This window comes from Phasianus colchicus, chromosome 17 (assembly GCF_987193195.1).
Source record: "Phasianus colchicus chromosome 17, bPhaCol1.hap1.1, whole genome shotgun sequence".
Classification (NCBI taxonomy): domain Eukaryota; kingdom Metazoa; phylum Chordata; class Aves; order Galliformes; family Phasianidae; genus Phasianus; species Phasianus colchicus.
The window spans coordinates 6,153,236-6,172,713 of record NC_143452.1 but is presented as its reverse complement, the minus strand read 5'-3'; the positions used below and the strand labels follow the sequence as shown (position 1 = coordinate 6,172,713).

Sequence of the window (19,478 nt, the reverse complement as noted above, 5' to 3'; positions counted from 1 at the left end):
GAACACACTATTTCCCAAGGATTTAAACTTGCTATTCAATGTCACACAGCATTCTCTGTTTCCTGAGTTTATTTATAAATTTTCCATTATCTAAACCTTCACCACATTCAAGTGTGTTTCCCATGGCCACAGCATTTCTTTCCATTCAACAGTACATTCCATACTAAAATCATTTTCAGGGAGTTTCAGAAGAAAAATTAAATTTTAGCATGGATATTGAGATCATCCAGATCTATGTACTACAGGATTACTGTTTTAATTAGCAAAAACTTGCTCTGCTGCCAGAACCAATTCAATTTATAGTGAGGTGGATGAAAGATAAATACATATCCTAATAAGGTTTCTTTCACATCTACAGGTATACAGGGCAGACAATGTGAAAAGCACTGTTAAAATAAAAGTTCCATTCTTACAATCATCTGCTGTAACACCAACTTCTGTATTCCTGAAGCAATACAGGTTAGTGCACATCTCATTCTGAAACAAGATAGAGAAGTAGAAGCAGGAAAAGATTACCTGCTGCCCTTGAAGCCTCTGCTGGAGCTGCATGCGGAGCTGCTTTGGTGTATTGGTCCGAGGTCTCATTGCATTTGCTCTAGGATGCATACTTTGAAGTGGAAAATTGTTTTGTTGGCTCATATGATTCATCACGGAATTAAAGGATGGCTGCTGTCCCTGGATGTTATTAAAGCCTCCTGGCAAGGCTGTGCCCTGCCCTTGGTAGGGCTGACCATATAACGAAGGCTTTTGGTCAATCATCACTGCGGATTCCTGACTTTGAAATGAATCTTGCTTGGATTCCAAAGTTTGCCCCTTTAAGAGATATAAAACATATATTGCTATTGAAAACAATGTCAAAGTATGAATTGCTAAAGAAACGACGTAACTAATGCATCATACAAAACCCAGTCCTTTCTTGAGTAAAAAATAGCATGAGGAGATTACTATCAAATTTGTCTCTGGACAAGTGAAATAGCACAAGTAACTATTAGTAATTTACTTGAAAATCATTTCTGCTGATCAGTGCTTGCATAAGCAGATCAGTATCATTATAAAAGCCCTTCTGCACTTTTAATCTGCAGTTTAAAACATGACAGCATGATTTTGTGTTTTCCAGTGAATTTCAAAGTACTGAACAGAATTTCTGTTTTCCTAATTGCTAGTCATGCAAATTCAAGCTGGAATTGAAAGAGATGGAAATATCCTATTCATTAACTGCCAGTAAAACATTTCAGTCCCAGCTCAGTTGACTGTTATATTATAGAAACTTATCTCATTCTCTGCTTACAGAATTACAATGGTTTACTCTACCTGAAAAAATTAAAAAAAAACTATATACCAAGGCAAATGATAATAAACATAGATAAGAGGATACCATTTTGTTTACTTAATTAATTCAAAATAATTTTAATCAGTACTTAAGTACTCCAGTGAAAAACATTACTCAGAAGAAATGCTTCCAAACATTCAGAAAAATGGAAAAATGGACACAAGTGAAGCCACACATGTAAATGAGGAGGCTCTCTTTACTTTTTTTTTTTTTCTCCCCTAGAACAAAAATAACACAGGCTTTTGGAAAAGAGAGAAGTGACCAGGATCCTCTTCCTTCTTACTTGGTTTACAAGATCAGGAATTCCTAGAGCTCTGTCAATTTCTTCCAGGCTTGTGACATCCGTATTACTCAGCAATGTGTGCAGCTGATCCAAAAGAGCCCTTTCATCATTCTGTCCTTCCACACTTGGTGCTGCACTTAAGAGGTCATCCAAAGAGTTTCTGACTAATTGTCTATAAATATTTTTAAAAAAATGCAACCATTATGGACTGCAAAGGCATATGCTTAGCTTTCATACAGTACATTATTTACTTGGCAATAAGAAAGTACTATAATCACCCAGAAGACTGAAGAACTTAAGGCCCAAATTTAGGTCCTGAAATGCCCAGGCAACTGTCATCTAGCCTTGAACAGACATAAATTTTGTTTTCTCCTCGCATCTAAATACTAGCTTCTGCATGTGCAAGGAAGACAATTTAAGATTTTCCCAACTCTTTTCTCCATGCCTCTCAACTCAAGGATTGACTGATTTTGTTAGGAATGCCTTTTGTGGAACTGTGCTAAACAATAACCATCTATTCGGTGATAGAACAGAAGCAGAACTGGATAGACATTTTGACTTTCTTTATCCCTTCTGTATATGTTGCATTGATTTTTTTCCAGGTCTTAAGTGCTCTTGATAAACAGTGAACAGTCATAGTCAAACTTTTTAAAAACTTTCCTTAATTCTACCTGTTTTGTAAACCCCGTGATGCTTGCTCCATGGACAGCATGTTGTCAGGCCATGATCCTGGCTGGCTGGTTGGTCCTGGCTGTCCATAAGGATTCCCCCCCATAGCAATGTTAATCTCATTTGACCCTGTAAGGTAAAACAGTTGTTTTTAAAGCAAAAGGTGTCACCTTGCTCTCCAGTGTTCACACAAAGCACTGTGGATGATCACACACATAGTGAAGCAGACTCAAGAGCCTTCCAGTAGCATATTTCAAAGCGCATACATATATAAATTGACACTTAAGATGACTTCAGAAATAAGAGAGACCACAGATTTAAATATGAGTACTTAAATGAGTACCTGAATTTGCAAAGTAGTTTCGTATGAAATTTGGACAATCCATGTGAGATGAGTTTTGAAAAATCTCAAGAAAAAGCTTTAAAAAAAACAATCCTGATCGCTAACAAGTTCACAGCAAAAAAACATTTCTGTTAAAGATTATTAAACAAATTATGTACGGCAATTAATTAATTTTATCAGAATACTAATATCTTCATCTAAATCATAAAAGGCATCTAGTTCTGGGACTTTATGAGAGAAGTACTACAATAAAGAAATAAAAATAATAAAGAAGTTATCCAAAAAAGATCTGTAAAGTCAGCTTGAATAATCTCTATATGAAATAGAACACCAGAAAGTAACGCCAATATCACCAAAAAGTCATAGAATGCCCCAGTCAGGGGAGAACAGTAATCTTAACCTCAAAAAGTACAGTCTTCAGATGAGAAGCTATAAACATACCAAAACAAAAAGACTTTGATGACGAATGCCTTGCTAAAGAAACTGAGACAGTGTGAAGTATCACAAGAAAAAGTCAAGAACTTACTCATATGCATCATTTGCTGTTGTAGCATTGGCCTTGTCCCAGGGATGCTGTTAGAACGGATGGGCAGCCCAGGCACAGAGCCACCTGCTGTGGGTCTGGGAAGGGATGCACTGAACTCAGCTCCTTGTCTCAACATAGAAGTAGAACTTGTAGGGTCTAATCTGTTAACCTTCGAGTTTGACAAACCCCAGTCTCCTGATTGATGTTGATTCATAGATACACTTCTGTTGGGAGTACTTGCTATCATGAAAAGTGAAAAAAAATAATATTTTTTCATCTAGAATGTTCTATGTGCTTTTGTTTTATAATTAACTGGATTTTATGTTTTTTATGTTTGCTTGTTTTTTTTTGTTTTACCAACAAGGACACCTTTCAATGACAGTGCAATTCACCTAACATCTACAAAAGCAATTAAAGCTTACCATGCCATGTTTAAAATCATGAAACATTTATATTCATCTGAATATATTTTAAAATATTAATGACTGACTGCCATTGTGACTTAGTCTTGCTTTTATATATCAAAAGCACACATTAATTTAAAACTCATAATAGCCCAAAATCATTTAACTATTAAGTAACAGTAAAGTACTGGTAATGATATACAGATAATAAACAGCTGTATTATTACAATTTTAACTAGAGATAATATTGAGAAGTATTTATATGCTAATTAAGAAATATTCTTTAATGTTTCTTCTTCCAGAGCTCATATAATAATCTTGTAACATTCTTAACTTCAAAGCTTTTTCTTTTACAATACAAATTACTTGTATAGTCAACAAACCAATATTTGCTCCGAAGCTTTCCTGGTTTTCAGTCATCCTTGGACTTCCACCCATCAAGTTTTGCTTTTGTAACATGGAGAATGCATTGACATTCCTCACTGAAGCACCTGAGCCTACAGGGCTGTCTAAAGACATGGCTCTGTTGAAAGGTGGGCGGGCAGTCTGCACAGACTGGGGACTCCTCATACCTGCTAAAGAATTATAGATTATGAATAGAAAGAACTATTAGCAACTTACATAAATTGTATCTATTTACAGGCATGTATTTTTGACCATAAACAAGCCAAGAATAGCTATTCTGCTTATATTCTCAGTGCCCACATCACTCTTTGAATACATACTTAAGATATTGTACAGGCAAAGCCAAATGCAACTCCTTTTGGCCCCTAACATTAAGAAGTTCGTTTTAATTTACATTCCACAATGAATCATGTTTCTATCATCTTGAAATACACTAATATTACAGACACATTAATAGACATGAGTAGACTCGTCCAGCCTTTGGATAACTGACATGGAGATAGAAACAATGCAAACAGGTCCTTGTTTGAATCAGATGGAATCCAGAAGCAGTATGGTTTTGAGCACTTCATATTATGTGGGCTTATTAGTGAGATCAGTGTGCTCCACAGCCAACAGTGTCAGTGGTCCTAGATCTACTTACACTGGATTTCACATTTTTCATTATCCATGATCCATCTCCTTCAGTTACCTCAAGCAAACTACGACCCCATATAATCAAGAGACGACCAATGTTATAAAAGGAAGTGACAACTGTAGTGATACTGGTTGCTCAGCAAGGTTAATCCACTCTATTACTCAGCTTCCTATTACAAGGGGTCATTCCTTTCAATGTCACAGAGGAGTACTGATTAAGATTTGCACGTCACAAGATGTTTTCATATGGAGTAAATGAGAAATCAAAGGCTTGCAATCAATCCTATGTTATTTCCCTACTCATCCACAAGGAACACAAACTCTATTTCAATTTACAACTGACAAAACATTTTTCCTGATGTCTTGCCTCTGAGAAATCTGTTAGACAATCCCTGAAAAAAAACCATAACATCAGGAACTGAAGTTATCTACAACATACACCGTGAATAAAGTTAAGTGCTGCTATTTTGCATTCTGTTTGTCCATGAAGATATAGCAGATCAGAATGTATTCTCTAGAGAACTGAAGATGCATTATGCTTACATCAAGTAAGAAGAAAGCCCCAATTTTAAAACAAAGTGATTTTAAATGAAATTCCTTACTCAGAGGAGCACTTCCTTGAAATAATGCTTGCTTTGTTCCAAAGTTGCTTCCACTTGTTGACATAGCATTATTATAAAAGTCTGAACTAGTCAGATCCCCCAGAATTGCATCCAAATTATCCAGGTCTCCACTCATCTGAAAAAGAAGCAGTAAAATAACAAAGGTTGTTCATTATTGTACAGATATCCTTCAGCTTTTACTTAGTTCCTCACTCATCTTAAATGACTGTACAGAGACAATCTTTTAATTCACCAGCAGTACCTTACGATTCCTCCCAATTTCCAAAGATCTAATTAGCTTATTTTTTAGATTTTTTTCATTTAATTTTGACAATGAGAAAAAATTCAAAGCACAGATAAATAAAAACATTTTTGAATATAAAAATTGCAGTAAATATATTGAAACAAATACGTAGATATTTTTTAACTTATACATATTTGAGACATTTTCTCTCACTTAAGGAAAAAAAAAAAGCACTAGAACAAGTGAATGAACCTATTTCTATTTTAAGCATTGCAAGCTTTTATGTATTGCTTACATTTTCAAACTGAAATTATGTAATGTCTGTTGGTTCTGCCTTTTGCTATTGCATTGCCAGCTAATTGTGGAGGCAGTTAACAGCTCCATTTTCTAATAAGCCATAAAGATAAGCACACGCAATGAGAAACTAGTAAAAGTTTAATTTTATGTAAGAATTTGTAAATGCATACTACCTTAATCATACCATAACTTAAAGTTTACATTACTCCAGGACCACAGTACAGCACGTCTGGTTATATATATATATATATACACACATATCCCATAGTTCTACCTGTACTTTCTCAGTTACAATAAAACCTGAGCATATCCTTTCCCACCATTTACAAACACCTTTAATGGAAACGTTTACACATGCATACACTGTTCTTTTACCATTCACTGCAATGTGAAAATACTGCCTTGTTCATTACCGTCACATTACATTATACAGTACCTCTTCTGTTGGTTCTGTTTTTATTTTCATCTCCTTTTCTTGACTGGAAGTAGGAATAGTAGAACTACTGCATTGTCCCATTTTATTATCCACATTTTCCACTTTTGGCTTTAACTCTTTGGAAAGCGGATCCTTAACATCATCTTTATCTAACAGGTATCTTAGTAAAGCATTGTTTTCTTTCTTCTTTGGGCTCAGTTGTTCCTGTTTGACTGCACCTTCTCCACACGGGACTGTATTACTAGTGTCATGATATGTGTCTTTACCAGTAGCTTCAGCTGTTATTTTGGCAACCTCTGCAGGGGAATTACCATTTTGCAATAATTTATGTAAAATCCTATGCTTCTCTTGCAGGAGTGACCCATGCACATTTGAAGAGGAAGACACCCCTCCAGATGTCGATGAGGAAACTCCTGAAGGACTGGTAACATTGGTAGTAGATTCTTTACAATTGGAGTCCAAAGGTGAGTTTGATGCTGTAGAATGTCCTCTTTCATCTGAAGAGCATGTGAGTAGCTGAAGCAGCTTTTTATGCCCTTTGCTTTCAGACTGTCCTCTCTGACTTTCCGATGCATCCAGACTTCCCTCTTTACTATCTTTTTCACTAAGGACATCCCTGCTGTTTGATTGGCAAATGGAACTTTCCACTTGATTTTGTTCACAATACAAGCCCGAAGGGCTTTTGGAGTCCTGGTTATTTGCTTTATTTTGCTGAGCTATGCTCACATTTGGAGAACTATCCAATTTTGGACCAGGTGAAGAAAGTGTTGATAAAAGGGAAGTTCCAACCCCCTCACTAATGGCTTGAAGAGCACTAAGAGAACTGCTAGAGAAAGTGCTGTTACTGGTGTTGCTGGCAGATCCCATTGGAGAGTGCATTCCTGTATCACAAGATAGAGATCAAACTTATTAGATTACAGCACTTTTTGTATTTACCTTTACGTCAGGATTAAGTATGACTGCCACACTAGGTTAAGTTCTTAAAAATAAATTTTTACCACAAAATTAGGTATACTAAATTTAAGTAATGTGTCACAGAATTGTTAAAAAGGATGACAAATGGAATGCAGTTAGAAGTGAGAAAAGAAAGCTTTAAAAAATTATTTATAGCAAAAATAAAGTACCTGTAACTGGAGAAAATTGGTGTGAATTCATTTTTGGACTCCCTCGATTCCTAGTAGATATCATTAGATTCTGTTGGTTGGAAGTTAAACCAGGACTACCATGTGGTGGACTACTTATATTCAATCCGTAACTGTTGCTCTGATAAGCAGAGGACTGCATTCCTGGTCCAGAGTTCACTGGTCCCATATTACCAGGGCCTCCATATCGAGAGCTACTCAACTGACCCACTGTATTGGGATCTCCCATGCCGTAGTTCCTGTTCTGCATTGGCATGCCTTGACCAGGTGACATGTTCATAAGACCAACAGAATTTGTATTTCCAGCCACTGTTGTTCTGATGTTTTGCCCAACTGCATTAGGATTTGGTCGATATCCATTTTGCTCTCTGTAAATTCAAAAACATCCCCAAAGACCCCAAGAAAATGAAGTCAAATCTTATTCAGAATCAAGTGCTTCAAAGAAAGAATAATAGGATAATTTTTTTTTTCCTATAAGACCAATGAGAATTCAAGCATCTCCACAAAATCACAACTAAACTATGTCACTCATTCATTCATTACACCTTCAGGTGGATTTAGTTACAAGTGCATACAGTATCACTGCAATGCAAAAACATTCTGTTTCTTCATCAGCCATTAGTTAGATTTATCGGTTAAAACAACTTTTTTTTACTCAGCCTTTCTGAGTCAACGCATGACACTATTCTTCTGTGCACACTAATGATACCCTGAAGAGTCTCAACTACTCATTTTTCAGCATCTGGAGGTATTTTAATGCCAGAAGCAGAGAAACTCCCTCCAGAGAGTGGCATTTCAGTTATTCTTGCAATCAACAAGAAAAGGTCACAGGAAGTGTTATTTAAGGTACATATGAATCATCAGTAATGTATCTGATGGGGTGGGCTGTGTTTTCAACTGGTGTGTAATTAAAAAGAGCAAGATAAAGAATGTAACTAAGCATTTATATTTCCCGTGCTTAATCACTATATATGTTAACTCCCAAAAATAATGAATTCAACCACAAGCTTCACAGAGAAACAGAGAAAAAAACCTCTCTTTTGACTGGGACTGTCATGCTGTCACACAGGTAAGTTCAGAGGCTGCGTGTTGAACAAAATCTTAGATTGACACATTTATTTGCAACTCTTGCTTCCCAAACATTCTTGTTCGGTTTGAGTCATAATTAAAATATTTTGGCTTGGTCTTTTTCCAGGTACCTTCAACATCAGATGTATTTTTAAAAGCTATGACATTTAGATGACAAACAGACACCAATGATTTCACCTTTGAAGAAAGTGGGTAGAGACAAATCCATGGCGGTCATTAGTTACTGGATTTCTAAACACTTTACTCTTCGTTTGAGCTGTCACTATAGTTCCATCCGCTAAGGAAAAGCGATACAGTGGTGTTTCAGCATGACCTTGTGTATAAGCTGTAATGGGAATACACAATATCATTCATATTTAAAAGCACAAAAATTGCTAATATGCACTCTATAGATTTTCAACAAAGTACCAGGAAAACTATCAACACAGGGCATATTAGAAAAACAGAAACAGAGTAACTTCTGTCAGAATTCCTTTTTCTCAAGAAGTCATCCTTCTTCAGGTTGTACATAGGTTCACAACAAAAAGGATAACAAAAATATGAAAAAAATGAAGATAGGCAGAATTTTAGACTTTTTGTTTTTCAGAAAAAAAAACCCGCAGCCACTGAGAGAAGCAGTAAAGACAAACACTGCAGATTTTCACCTTCATGATAGTGGCGTTTGTTTGACCATGACTGTCCATCGTTATGGCATAAGAACCTCTGAATACACCGGCGAATTGTATCCTCAAAGCCAGGTCTCATGGAAGATCGTAACGAGTTTGTGTCGATGTTGACAAGTTTGCCTGTTACAGGAAAGAAAATAGGTGAAATCTTTATGACTATACCAGTTATTTTGTATAAAGGTTCCAACGTCACCATTTGAATTTTTCATCAGCGTAACACCAAATTTTGAGTATAAAGTTACATTTATGAATAATCTGCCATACAAGAGTATACTGTTGCTTGTTAAAATATCAACATTCAAGGGGATTTAGATAACGATAAGAGAGGAAGTTCAAACATCTTCTGGTTAATGTCAGAGCTTCTAGAAAACTTACAGCAACTTTGTCTCCGATTACAGGCAGCCAAGGGATGAAAGACTGTAAAATTCTCAAAAATACTAACCAGCTACATGCACAAACAAACATCTTAAACATAAACACTGAAAAAGCCCTATGTAGATGATCTAAGTACATCAATTTAAACACCATAAACATTAGCTCACCAACTGCAGAAACATACAAACATTCTAAACAACACTCATTACTTTCAATTAATATTTCTTATGTGTGAATAAAAGCATAACGAAAACACTTCAAAATGCTGCCAAGTAAAGAAACAAGTAATGTTTTATACCAACTTGCCAAACAATGCCATACTAGCATAAAGAAAATGTGTCCCACTTCTGTTATTGCACTCCACTGCCAACAATTGTATATTGCACAAAACAGCTAGGAATCTTGTTATGAATTCTGCTAATTACTACAGATAAACAATTTATTTACATACTTTATTTATACAAACCAAGAGCACATCGAAAAAAAAGATACCTTAATACCTTCATCTTGAACACATTTCTCACCTGAAAGATCATGTCTGGTAATGAAGCTCTCTGGATTTGTTGAAAATACTCTTTCTGCAGTTGCGATACGACGTGCCACACAAATCATACAGGACTGTAGATCTGTATTTAAAAAGAATTTTTTTTTCTTTCATTTCTCTCCTGTTTCATTCTGTCATATAATGAAATAGCTGAAGAATCTTGCATTGTTTAATAGAGGTACATAAACAGTGAGAATTTAGCTTCTTGCATTGTTTCTAATTCATTCAAAAAAGGAACTGCATAAACTACATATTTCATCATAACACCAAATAACAAAAAGCTCTACTCAGAGATTTCATTTCTGCACAGTAATTGCACAAAATTTCCTACCTTCCCCCTCTTCCATTATAGCTCTTGGCTGAGATAAAGCAAAGCACTGCATTGTTTCATATCTCTGGCGTGTATCCTGGTGGCTGCCTACATCTTCCAAAAGATCATGGGAAGTTTTCACCATCATCCGACAATTAAACGTATGACTCTTCTGTCTAGGTGTGTCATTGGTCCAAGCAACTCCATTAACTTGGAAAAACACAGTAAGAATGTATAATGATTTTCAGATAAAATTCATAATCAATTTATCTTAACTTAGATAACTTGCTGCTAGATTAGAGATGTTAAAGAATTGTAAAATGCTTTCTGAGTATACCATCAGTTCTATAACTTGGGAATAGTAGGACTGTACCTCAAGATAAATTCATTTCCTAAAATGACAATAGCAGTGTTACTTGAAGGAAGGCTGAAAAGTCATTTCTTAAAAACCCATATTTTAAAAAAAAACAGCAGTTCCCTCAGCTAGTCATGTAGTCTTACGGAACAAGTTCCTTTAGAATCCTTGTTTGAAGTTACATGTAAACAAACTGCAAAGGCTAATGTAAAGTGTTAATTTTCAGCACGTTTATTTCTAGTGGTGTGCTTTAGTAAGAGCATACTAATACTTTTCAAGATTAATATACTTCTGAAGTCAAATTTCCTTTGTAAAAGTAGTTTGTTTTGTAAGGTCATCCATCACAAATTGGTTTGGTTTTTTTAACTCTTCTGATTGTTTGCAAACAGATTGATAACAGGCAGTATGTCAACTTTCATTACCTGAAGATTTAGGTAAGTTTTTAAGGAAGTCCTTCCGGTCTTCTTCATGCAAGATACCATAGACACTTGTATTAACCAAATCTTCCTGTTTATATTGCAAATACTGTGTGACATTTTCTGACACAAATACTATGTTCCCATCTCGATTGACAACGAACAGGAAACCGTCCAATGCCTAAATAGCAACATAGCATATGAGACTGCATAATTCTGAACATAATTTAGTTTAAAAACTTTGCGGGTGCTAAATGCCAAGTCATAATACATGCATTTATTTTCAAAAGTAAAAATGAGTTTTCACACTTTTCTGCACAGAAAATGGAATGTGTTAAGGAATGATTTCAATATTCAAAATCTGTCTGCTCATTTGTTATTCAACTGAGATTTGTCACAGTGATAACCAGTCTTCTTGTTTTATTCCTTCTTTATCTGGAAACAAGATAATGAATTGATAACATTATTTCTATAGCTGGCAAGTTGAAATAACTGATGAAAATACTGTATTTTCTCAAATGAAAGAAAATTTCAGCTTCATTTTTTAGAAGTTTCAAAAATGCCTTTTGATGCACTTCATGAGACAGATCTGCTATGTCCTTTTTTTTTTTTTTTGTTTTTTTTTCAGTTATTAGGTTAGCTTACTTGATAGCAACATTGGGTGAATGTGCTCCATGCTTTAGAAATAAAAACAGTAATACACATCACAGATCCCTATTCCTCGTAAAGCCTCACTGATTTATTTAAACAGCTAACCCTCAAAGCAAAGGAAAAATATTCCTCATATTGCTAAGCACAGCTTTAGTAGTAATTTACTTTCTCTAGCAGTCATTAGTAAAGAATTAGAATATGAGAAAAAGCCAAAGGCTATTCTTTTCTTTTCTTCCACAGACTATTTCAGTGAAATTAAGAAAACACAATGGATTTTAATTCTGATCCTTTTAACCAGTTATACAAAATTATGTCTGAAAGGGTCAGAGATAAAATGTTCTTTTATACTACAGGATTGCAGGCTCTATTATAATAGTTGCAGCTGCTCTAAGTACTTATTTTCCCTTGGGATTTACCAAATTCTAATTTGCACTTGCCTGTAGTAAAAGAGGTCCCAAGGAGTCCTTATCAATAACTCCTTGACCTGTGGAAGACACATCAGCTTTCTGAACATCATCATCATTGGAAACTGCTTTACCTGAAACCCAGAAGATGTATTTCAGTAAAGCAACATTTCATACAAAGCCTACATTTTAGTATTAGAAGCTAGATTCTGGGAAGTATGTGAATTAAGGGCAAAAAGAGAGGCAGTAATGAGAGAGAAGATCTCATATTAGTAGCTGCTTATGACGAGATTAAAGGTCATGACTACATAATACCAAACTTTTGGGATCATCTGACTGCTGGATGATTTTTTCAATGGCTGGTAAAGACACTTTTTAGCACATCTCTTCTTGCTGGTTTTAATTTGATTATCTCATCATCACTGGTCACTGTCAACAGATGCCATCACCACTGTTCTACAAACTGCCTTATTAATGTGTATATGTGCATATGTATGCTTGTATATACATATATATACATATATACATATATGTATAAACAAAGTTACAGTTTAAGAATCAAAACATCCTAAATAAATAGCATTACTGCAGGGAAAGGTGCAACAATCGTCCACATCAGGCAGTAGAATTACAGAAAAGAAACAGTAAACTTTGTTCTGTGGATTGTGTACTAAAATATAACAATTATTACATTAATTATCACATTAGGTTACATTAGAAATACCTTAAAAAAACAGAAGACATCTTTTCAGAATTGTCTTGTCTCTAAAGCTGGCAAATAATCACTTGATACCAAACAATAATTTACTGCCCAAAGGAAATATGTACACATGACAACTTAGTCATTTAAAATACAGATACAGAAATATATGTAGTTATTTGAAATACATACATATTCTATTAGCATTTTTTTTTTTCCATATACTTTTCATACTATACCACTTAGGTTTACCCTCACTGAGATAAATTAATGAAACTTGATGTATTGGAATTTGTTTATTTAATTGTCCCTTCACATGAGAGGCAACTGTATTTGGTATTCTGTACCATGAGATGGCACAATACCATCAGTACTTAGTTTCACTATGGACTAGCACAAGCTTAACTAGTATTTTCAGGAAACTTGTAAGAAAGGTCGCACACAATTTTAAAGCATTGATTTCCAATAAAAAATGTAATGGCAAACAGTGGCTTACTTTTAAACAGCACATTATTGAAAGCACGTTAAAGGTTTGGTTCAAGTAAAAATCTGAAATATTTTTCAATTATGTGCTATTATTAAAACAATACTGGATTTCCCATGCTATTACTGCTTTGAAAAAGGAATCACAAGAAAATGAAATTATTTGTTTTGGTTTAACAGGAAATTATACCTTGTTCCTTTATCTGTCGAATCTGTCTCACAGTTTCTTTTAAAATAGCACATTTGTCTGGTTTGACATTGAAATTGTCAATGTCACTCAGATTAGCAGATATCAGTTCAGCCAGTTCTTCAATGTATTTGCTTTCCTGCTCACGTCGACGCTTCTCACCACTGCAGGTCAGACTGCAAACCAAAAACATTATACATATACTTCTATTCCATCATATACAAAAGCTATGTTCACACCATGAACTTCAAAATCTCTCTCCTAACACCTATCTATTAAACCTAGCTGGTAGCCATTCTAGCAAGCGTAAATCTGAAGGGCACTGTGTGTATGTTTTACACTGTTGTTTGTTTTTTGTTATCTAGTGTTTCCTTGTGTTGTGATTTTGTTTTTTAAGAATCTTAAGTACTTGTTTATCTACAGAGGATATGAGAAGGATATTCAGCTAAAAAAATCCTCCTGTTGAGTACTCCTTTTCAAGTAACTCTAGAGAGCAATGCAGTCTCGTCAGCCTCCTCTCCTGTAGACTAAACAGTCCCAGCTCCCTCAGTTGCTCCTCACAATTCCTGTTAAACCAAGACTGAGCCCCAGGGAATACTGCCAGTGACTGGCTGCCAACTGAACTGAACTCCATTCACCAGGCCTCTTTGATCCTGGCCAGCCAGTTCTTCAACCAGCAAACAAGCCATGAGCAGCCAGCTTCTCCAGAATACTGCAGGAAACAATGTCTAACACTTTACCAAAACCCAAACATCCACAGACCTTCCCTCAGCTACTAAGCAGATCATCTTGTCATAGAAGGAGATTAGGTTGGTCATGGACAACCTGCCTTTCATAAACCCATGCAGGCCGGATCTGATCACTCAACTGTACGTGCCATGTAACGACATTCAAGATTATTTGCTCCATAACCTTCTCTGCTGCTAAGGTCAGAATGACAGGCCTGTAATACCCTGGATCCTCTTTCCTGCCCTTAGTCACATTTGCTCACCTTCAATCAGCTGGGAAGTGGCTGACTGAAAGTGGCTTGATGAACACTTCCAACAGCATACATGGATGAACTCGATCCAGTCCCACAGACTTACAAATGTTCAAATGATGTAAGGGAGAGGCTGCTTAAAGTTCCCCATTGGATTATAGGATCTTCATCTTGCTCCCTGCCACCATCTTGTGGGACCGGGACCCTGCAAACTGGCCTTACTAATAAAGACTGAGACAAAAAATGGCATTAAGTACTTCAGCCTTACCCTCATCTTTCATCACGACATTTTCTATCACATTCACTAAAGGATGGAGATTCTCCTTAAACCCCTTTTGTTGCTGATGTACTGATAAAAGCAGTTTTGTTGTCCTTTACTGCACTAGTCAAACTGAGTTCCAGTTCTGCTTCAGCCCTTTCAAATATCTCTCTGCACAACCTGACAGCAGCACTGGAGTCATCCTGAATTGCCTGCTACTTCTGTTGGAGCTCATAAACTCTCCTTTTCTTCTTGAGTTCCTGAAGAAGCTCTGGGACAGCCATTTTCTTACATGATGGAGGAAACTGGCAAGGGACAGCAGCTAAGTATATACAAGGGAAAAACACTGGCACATGTCTGGTATTTTGATGAAACTGGGGACTGTTTTAAAAGGTTTTACTGTATGGGAACAAGAATACAGAAGGCTAACAGAGAAACATTAATGTGTAGCAGAAAGAAAAAAAGTCAGAGGGAGATCAAAAACTGAGTCCTAACTGAATTTCTGACAGATTTCAAAGAGGAGAAGGAAGGCAGCATGAAATACCAAAATTCAAGATAAGACTGCAGAGAACAAGCTGGAAGAAATGCAAGTCAAAAAAACAGTGAACTTATTGCAATATTCTGTGGTGACTATAACCTCCAAAATGAGACATGCCAAATCAATTATCAGATGTAAGATGCTGACTTTGTAATTTGTGTGAAGTAACATGCTTTCCTTCTTTAGTCTTGTAATCACAGCTTCATACAGTGAGTCCTTATACATTCACTCCATTAAGATTTATGCAAGTCTATTTACGTGTTCATAAGCTTTGGCAGATCTGCAAATAACACTATGGCTTGGAATTCAGCTTAAAATATTTTTCAATTAAACAAAATATTATTTAGAACTCACACTAAACTGCTATGAAAACTAGAAAAATATTTTTGAAAATCCATAATACAAAAAACAGAGAAGACTGAATAAACCTACCTTGCACCTGGAGTATCACAGGGCAACGGCTTGCGTTTCCTTGACTCACTGGTCAAGCTATCCAAGGAGTTTTCTCCTAATCCACTCATCCTGACCATACATCAGCAACTAAAAGTAATAAAATAAGAATTCATTTAATTTACTATTTCTCCAGGGTAAAAGCTCCTAAGTACAGTTAAAGCAGCAGTTACCTCGTTTGAGGTTGAGGGAAAACATACTGTTACACCACTAGGTGACAGTATATCGCCAGATAACGGCAGGAATAACATTTTCTTCAACCAAGCAGCTGGATAAGAGCTATTCATTTGAACAGTTTCAAAAACACGTTACATAAACAAACTGTGATCATGCAAAAAGCAGTTAATTATCTGAAGCTGACGCCTGAGAAGAACATATGACTCACAAGGTCTTATGCCCACAGACATCATGCTGAGGCTGAGCTCCAGAGCTGGTGACAAACACACACCCCACACTGGGGCTTTCCCCCCACCCCACAGCTGCATTCCCAGTCCCAGAATAACACTGCAGGGCTGAGAGCTATTGCGGAAAGAGAGCTCAAAATATGATAAGGCTTGAGGATGGCTCAGGAAGGGTATGGACACAGGAAATGTCAGAAGCCAAGTGTAAGAAAGAAAGATATGTTAAGTAGTTGAAAAATATGTTGAAATAAATAAAATATGTTAAGTAGTTGAAAAATTCAGCTTGGCTGGCTCAACTTTCAGCATTTCTGTGGAATGCAATTTGGTTTGCATTAAATGATTTAGAATGGAAATGCCACTTCTTGTTTAATATTTGCCTGTATTGACAGGTTTTGAACTCACAACAGAATTGAATAGAAAACAAAGTTATTACATTTTGTCTGTGGAACATGATAAACATCACAGCACTTCTACTGAAGAAAAGCTTTTGGTGCATATATACCAAAGAGTGCAGGAAGAAGGAAAATGTGTTAATTGATGCAGCTTCTTTTCCTTCTATTGCGCTCAGACAATGGGAGCTTTCTCCATCTTGAAGCTGCACATACATATTTTCCCCTTTCCCTCTCCCTAAAAATCATTTTCTCTCTATAAGCACCTGTACAAGCCGAAAAGGCACATAATGTCTAGAACAACTACAACTGCTTAGCTAAGGAAATTCTAGAAGCTTATTTGCACTACATATAGATTTACAATATAAGTTGTTAACAGGCAAACCAATTTTCCTGCTGCAGGAAACCTTAGCAAAAGAAGCCATTATTGAGTAAGTTAATAATGAAATAAGTTATCAGTTAAAAGGTATCAGATGTAATGTTCATCTGTTGAATATGAACCTGTAATTTCTAATGCACTAAAGAGTTTTTCCAAAAAGATATCCAGCTTTTAGGGTGGTTATTTGTGGGTGGGGGGGGGGAGGGGGTAGGTGTTACTCAAGTTTAGAAGAAAGCTCTGAAATGCAGTATTTAAAAGTTAATGTTTTGATGCTGTTTTATCACTAAAAGCATTTTTTTCTTTTTTTAATGAACAAAGCAATATTTCTGGCCTGTACACCTGTAATGTTAGCTAGATAGCTGGTGAAAGAAAGACTCCTTTACTAGTTATGTTGTCCAGTCTGTTTGACCTAAGGAAAGTATTTTCTTTAAAAAAATTTACACAGTGAAATTTTTCTTCCTTGCATAATGAAAATAAATGTATAAGCTAGCTTAATCTGAGTCAGTTACCACAGAAAACTAGGAAAATGTAAGATGCACAAATTTGGATAAGTATTAATTACCCAAAACATAGATACTATAATCTTTTATCATACAATATTACTCAAAATAACTGAAAGTTAGATGTGACATAATGACTTTCATGAAAAATCTGACAACCATTCTGCTATTCTTCTACCAAGTTGCAGGTAAAACTCGAAGTGTGGATGGTGAACCTAATACATAAAAAAAATAATTAACAGTGAGACTGAATTACGAACCTGAGCTACAAGTATCAGTATGGTGTTACACACTTTTTGATGAAATCTCTACGCAGGCTTGTGTTTAAGTTGCAATAAGCTAGCACAGATGATTATATGTGAGGAAAGAATGCTGAATATAAATTCTATCCTGTGACAACCAACTAGATTTTTCTAAAATGTATCTGTCCCTACTTTATATAATTTATGGACAGAATTACTCAGGAATGCCTAATTTTAAAGCCAGGTATTTAATGACCAATAATTCATCTATGTATGGATGTATATATATGTATATGTATATATATATATCTATATATATCTATATATATCTGCTATTCCGAGTTACCAGAACCAGCATCTATTTATAATTTCTACAAATGCCCATCACTACAATGGAATCCTTTACTTATTTCCATGAAACATTTTGCAAAATAAAGACTACACTCTATTTAGCTAGTCAAAACAGTTGGGAATAAGCCATACCTTGTTCTGTCCAATATGAATTTTTCAAAAGACATTTGGAAACACACAGTCCTAGCTCTCACCAAATAATTTAAAAGACAGGCATTTGTATGAAATGCAATGTTAAAATTGAATGGAAGGAAACACGACCAGTGCACTCTTAAGTTTACACTTAATACAAACGTGAGAAAAACCAAGATTTCATCACCAGTTAAAAATCTTCAAAGTGAAAGACACTAAATCCATTGCTTGTAGCAGTACTGAACTATTACATACTGATGCTCCTACATCCAACATTAGAGTGTAACCAGTGGCAGCAACATCTGGATGAGACTGTCCTCACTTCCATGATTGTTTGCAAATAATAACACTAGCAATAGTGTGCAATACTGTTAGATTTACCTTTTCAAACAAAGACTTAAATTTTCTGTAATTTTTCTCATGCAGCAAAAAGGAGAAACAAGAAAAGAATAATAAAGGTCTTCTTGATCATCAATAACTGTGTTTGCCTCCACCAATTTTTTGCTATAATAAATATATGTATTTATGGCATGCAGCACACTTGGAAGCTCTTATGTCTGAGCTGATTTCTTGTTTGAAGAATTCACTAGGGAAAAAGCATGAATTGGCTCTTAGCATTCCCCAGAATAAGCCAGTTATGAAGAACTAAATCAAACCAGTCCTTTTCAGTGAATCATGAAGATGATCTGAAATTTGTTTTAATTATATATAATTTTAAAATATTAAATATAATAATCTTAGACATAATTCAGATGACTTTTAAGAAACCAATTTTAATAAAATGACTTACTAAAGGAAAGCCCAGATATTTGAATGTAATTTGTTGTAAATAAAACTAAAGACGTTTCATTCAGCAGTTCCCTATTCTCAGTGAAAAACACATTTCTTACTTACCTGACCTTAACAAACATTCAAGCACAGGATGCTTTTCATAGGGTCCCCAGAATCAAAAAGCATTTTAAGTCACATCCTGAAATACAAAAAAAGGCTCTACATGAAAAAAAAAAGCTGCATTCCCATTTTTTCTTTTAATCTAATATTAACAATCTGACCAAAAACTAAACATGCACTGTTCATTTATTGTAGCATGAAAGAAATTTAAAACTCGTTTGTATTAACTGTAAATGTCACCTCTGGTATGTGCCAAACAGCTAATAGTCTGAACTGTAACATCATAGATACCACCACTAAGATAGATGTCCTTTCACATAGAAACAGAAAATGTACTTTTTCCTTTAGAGAAAATCTAAAGAAAAAGTTGATGTTTGATCTTAGTAACTTAAAAATCTAAGTACAAAAAACTGCAGCCCTAAATTAATTACTTTGTGATGATTGCCATGCAAAAAGCTCAGTGCTCAGCCA

General features: G+C 35.4%; 1 protein-coding gene across 27 annotated transcripts in view; it reads right to left on the bottom strand.

The window, feature by feature from the left end:
- Positions 1–19,478, bottom strand: part of NCOA3 (nuclear receptor coactivator 3) — an 85,650-nt gene that overhangs the window by 6,393 nt on the left and 59,779 nt on the right. For 25 of the 27 annotated variants that reach the window (XM_090152160.1, XM_090152161.1, XM_090152158.1 and 22 more), the window contains 17 exons: positions 19,011–19,086; positions 15,705–15,812; positions 13,500–13,672; positions 12,160–12,260; positions 11,078–11,252; positions 10,322–10,510; positions 9,971–10,072; positions 9,051–9,191; positions 8,584–8,731; positions 7,300–7,685; positions 6,176–7,056; positions 5,199–5,334; positions 3,939–4,130; positions 3,152–3,391; positions 2,285–2,411; positions 1,614–1,785; positions 517–813 (listed from right to left, as the gene is read on the bottom strand). In XM_090152160.1, coding sequence (XP_090008286.1) covers positions 517–813; positions 1,614–1,785; positions 2,285–2,411; positions 3,152–3,391; positions 3,939–4,130; positions 5,199–5,334; positions 6,176–7,056; positions 7,300–7,685; positions 8,584–8,731; positions 9,051–9,191; positions 9,971–10,072; positions 10,322–10,510; positions 11,078–11,252; positions 12,160–12,260; positions 13,500–13,672; positions 15,705–15,802 — 3,558 coding nt within the window. In that variant the 5' untranslated portion in view covers positions 15,803–15,812; positions 19,011–19,086. The remainder of the gene's footprint in view (positions 1–516; positions 814–1,613; positions 1,786–2,284; positions 2,412–3,151; positions 3,392–3,938; positions 4,131–5,198; positions 5,335–6,175; positions 7,057–7,299; positions 7,686–8,583; positions 8,732–9,050; positions 9,192–9,970; positions 10,073–10,321; positions 10,511–11,077; positions 11,253–12,159; positions 12,261–13,499; positions 13,673–15,704; positions 15,813–19,010; positions 19,087–19,478) is intronic. The other 2 variants (XM_031590585.2, XM_031590604.2) reach the window with 1 other exon arrangement.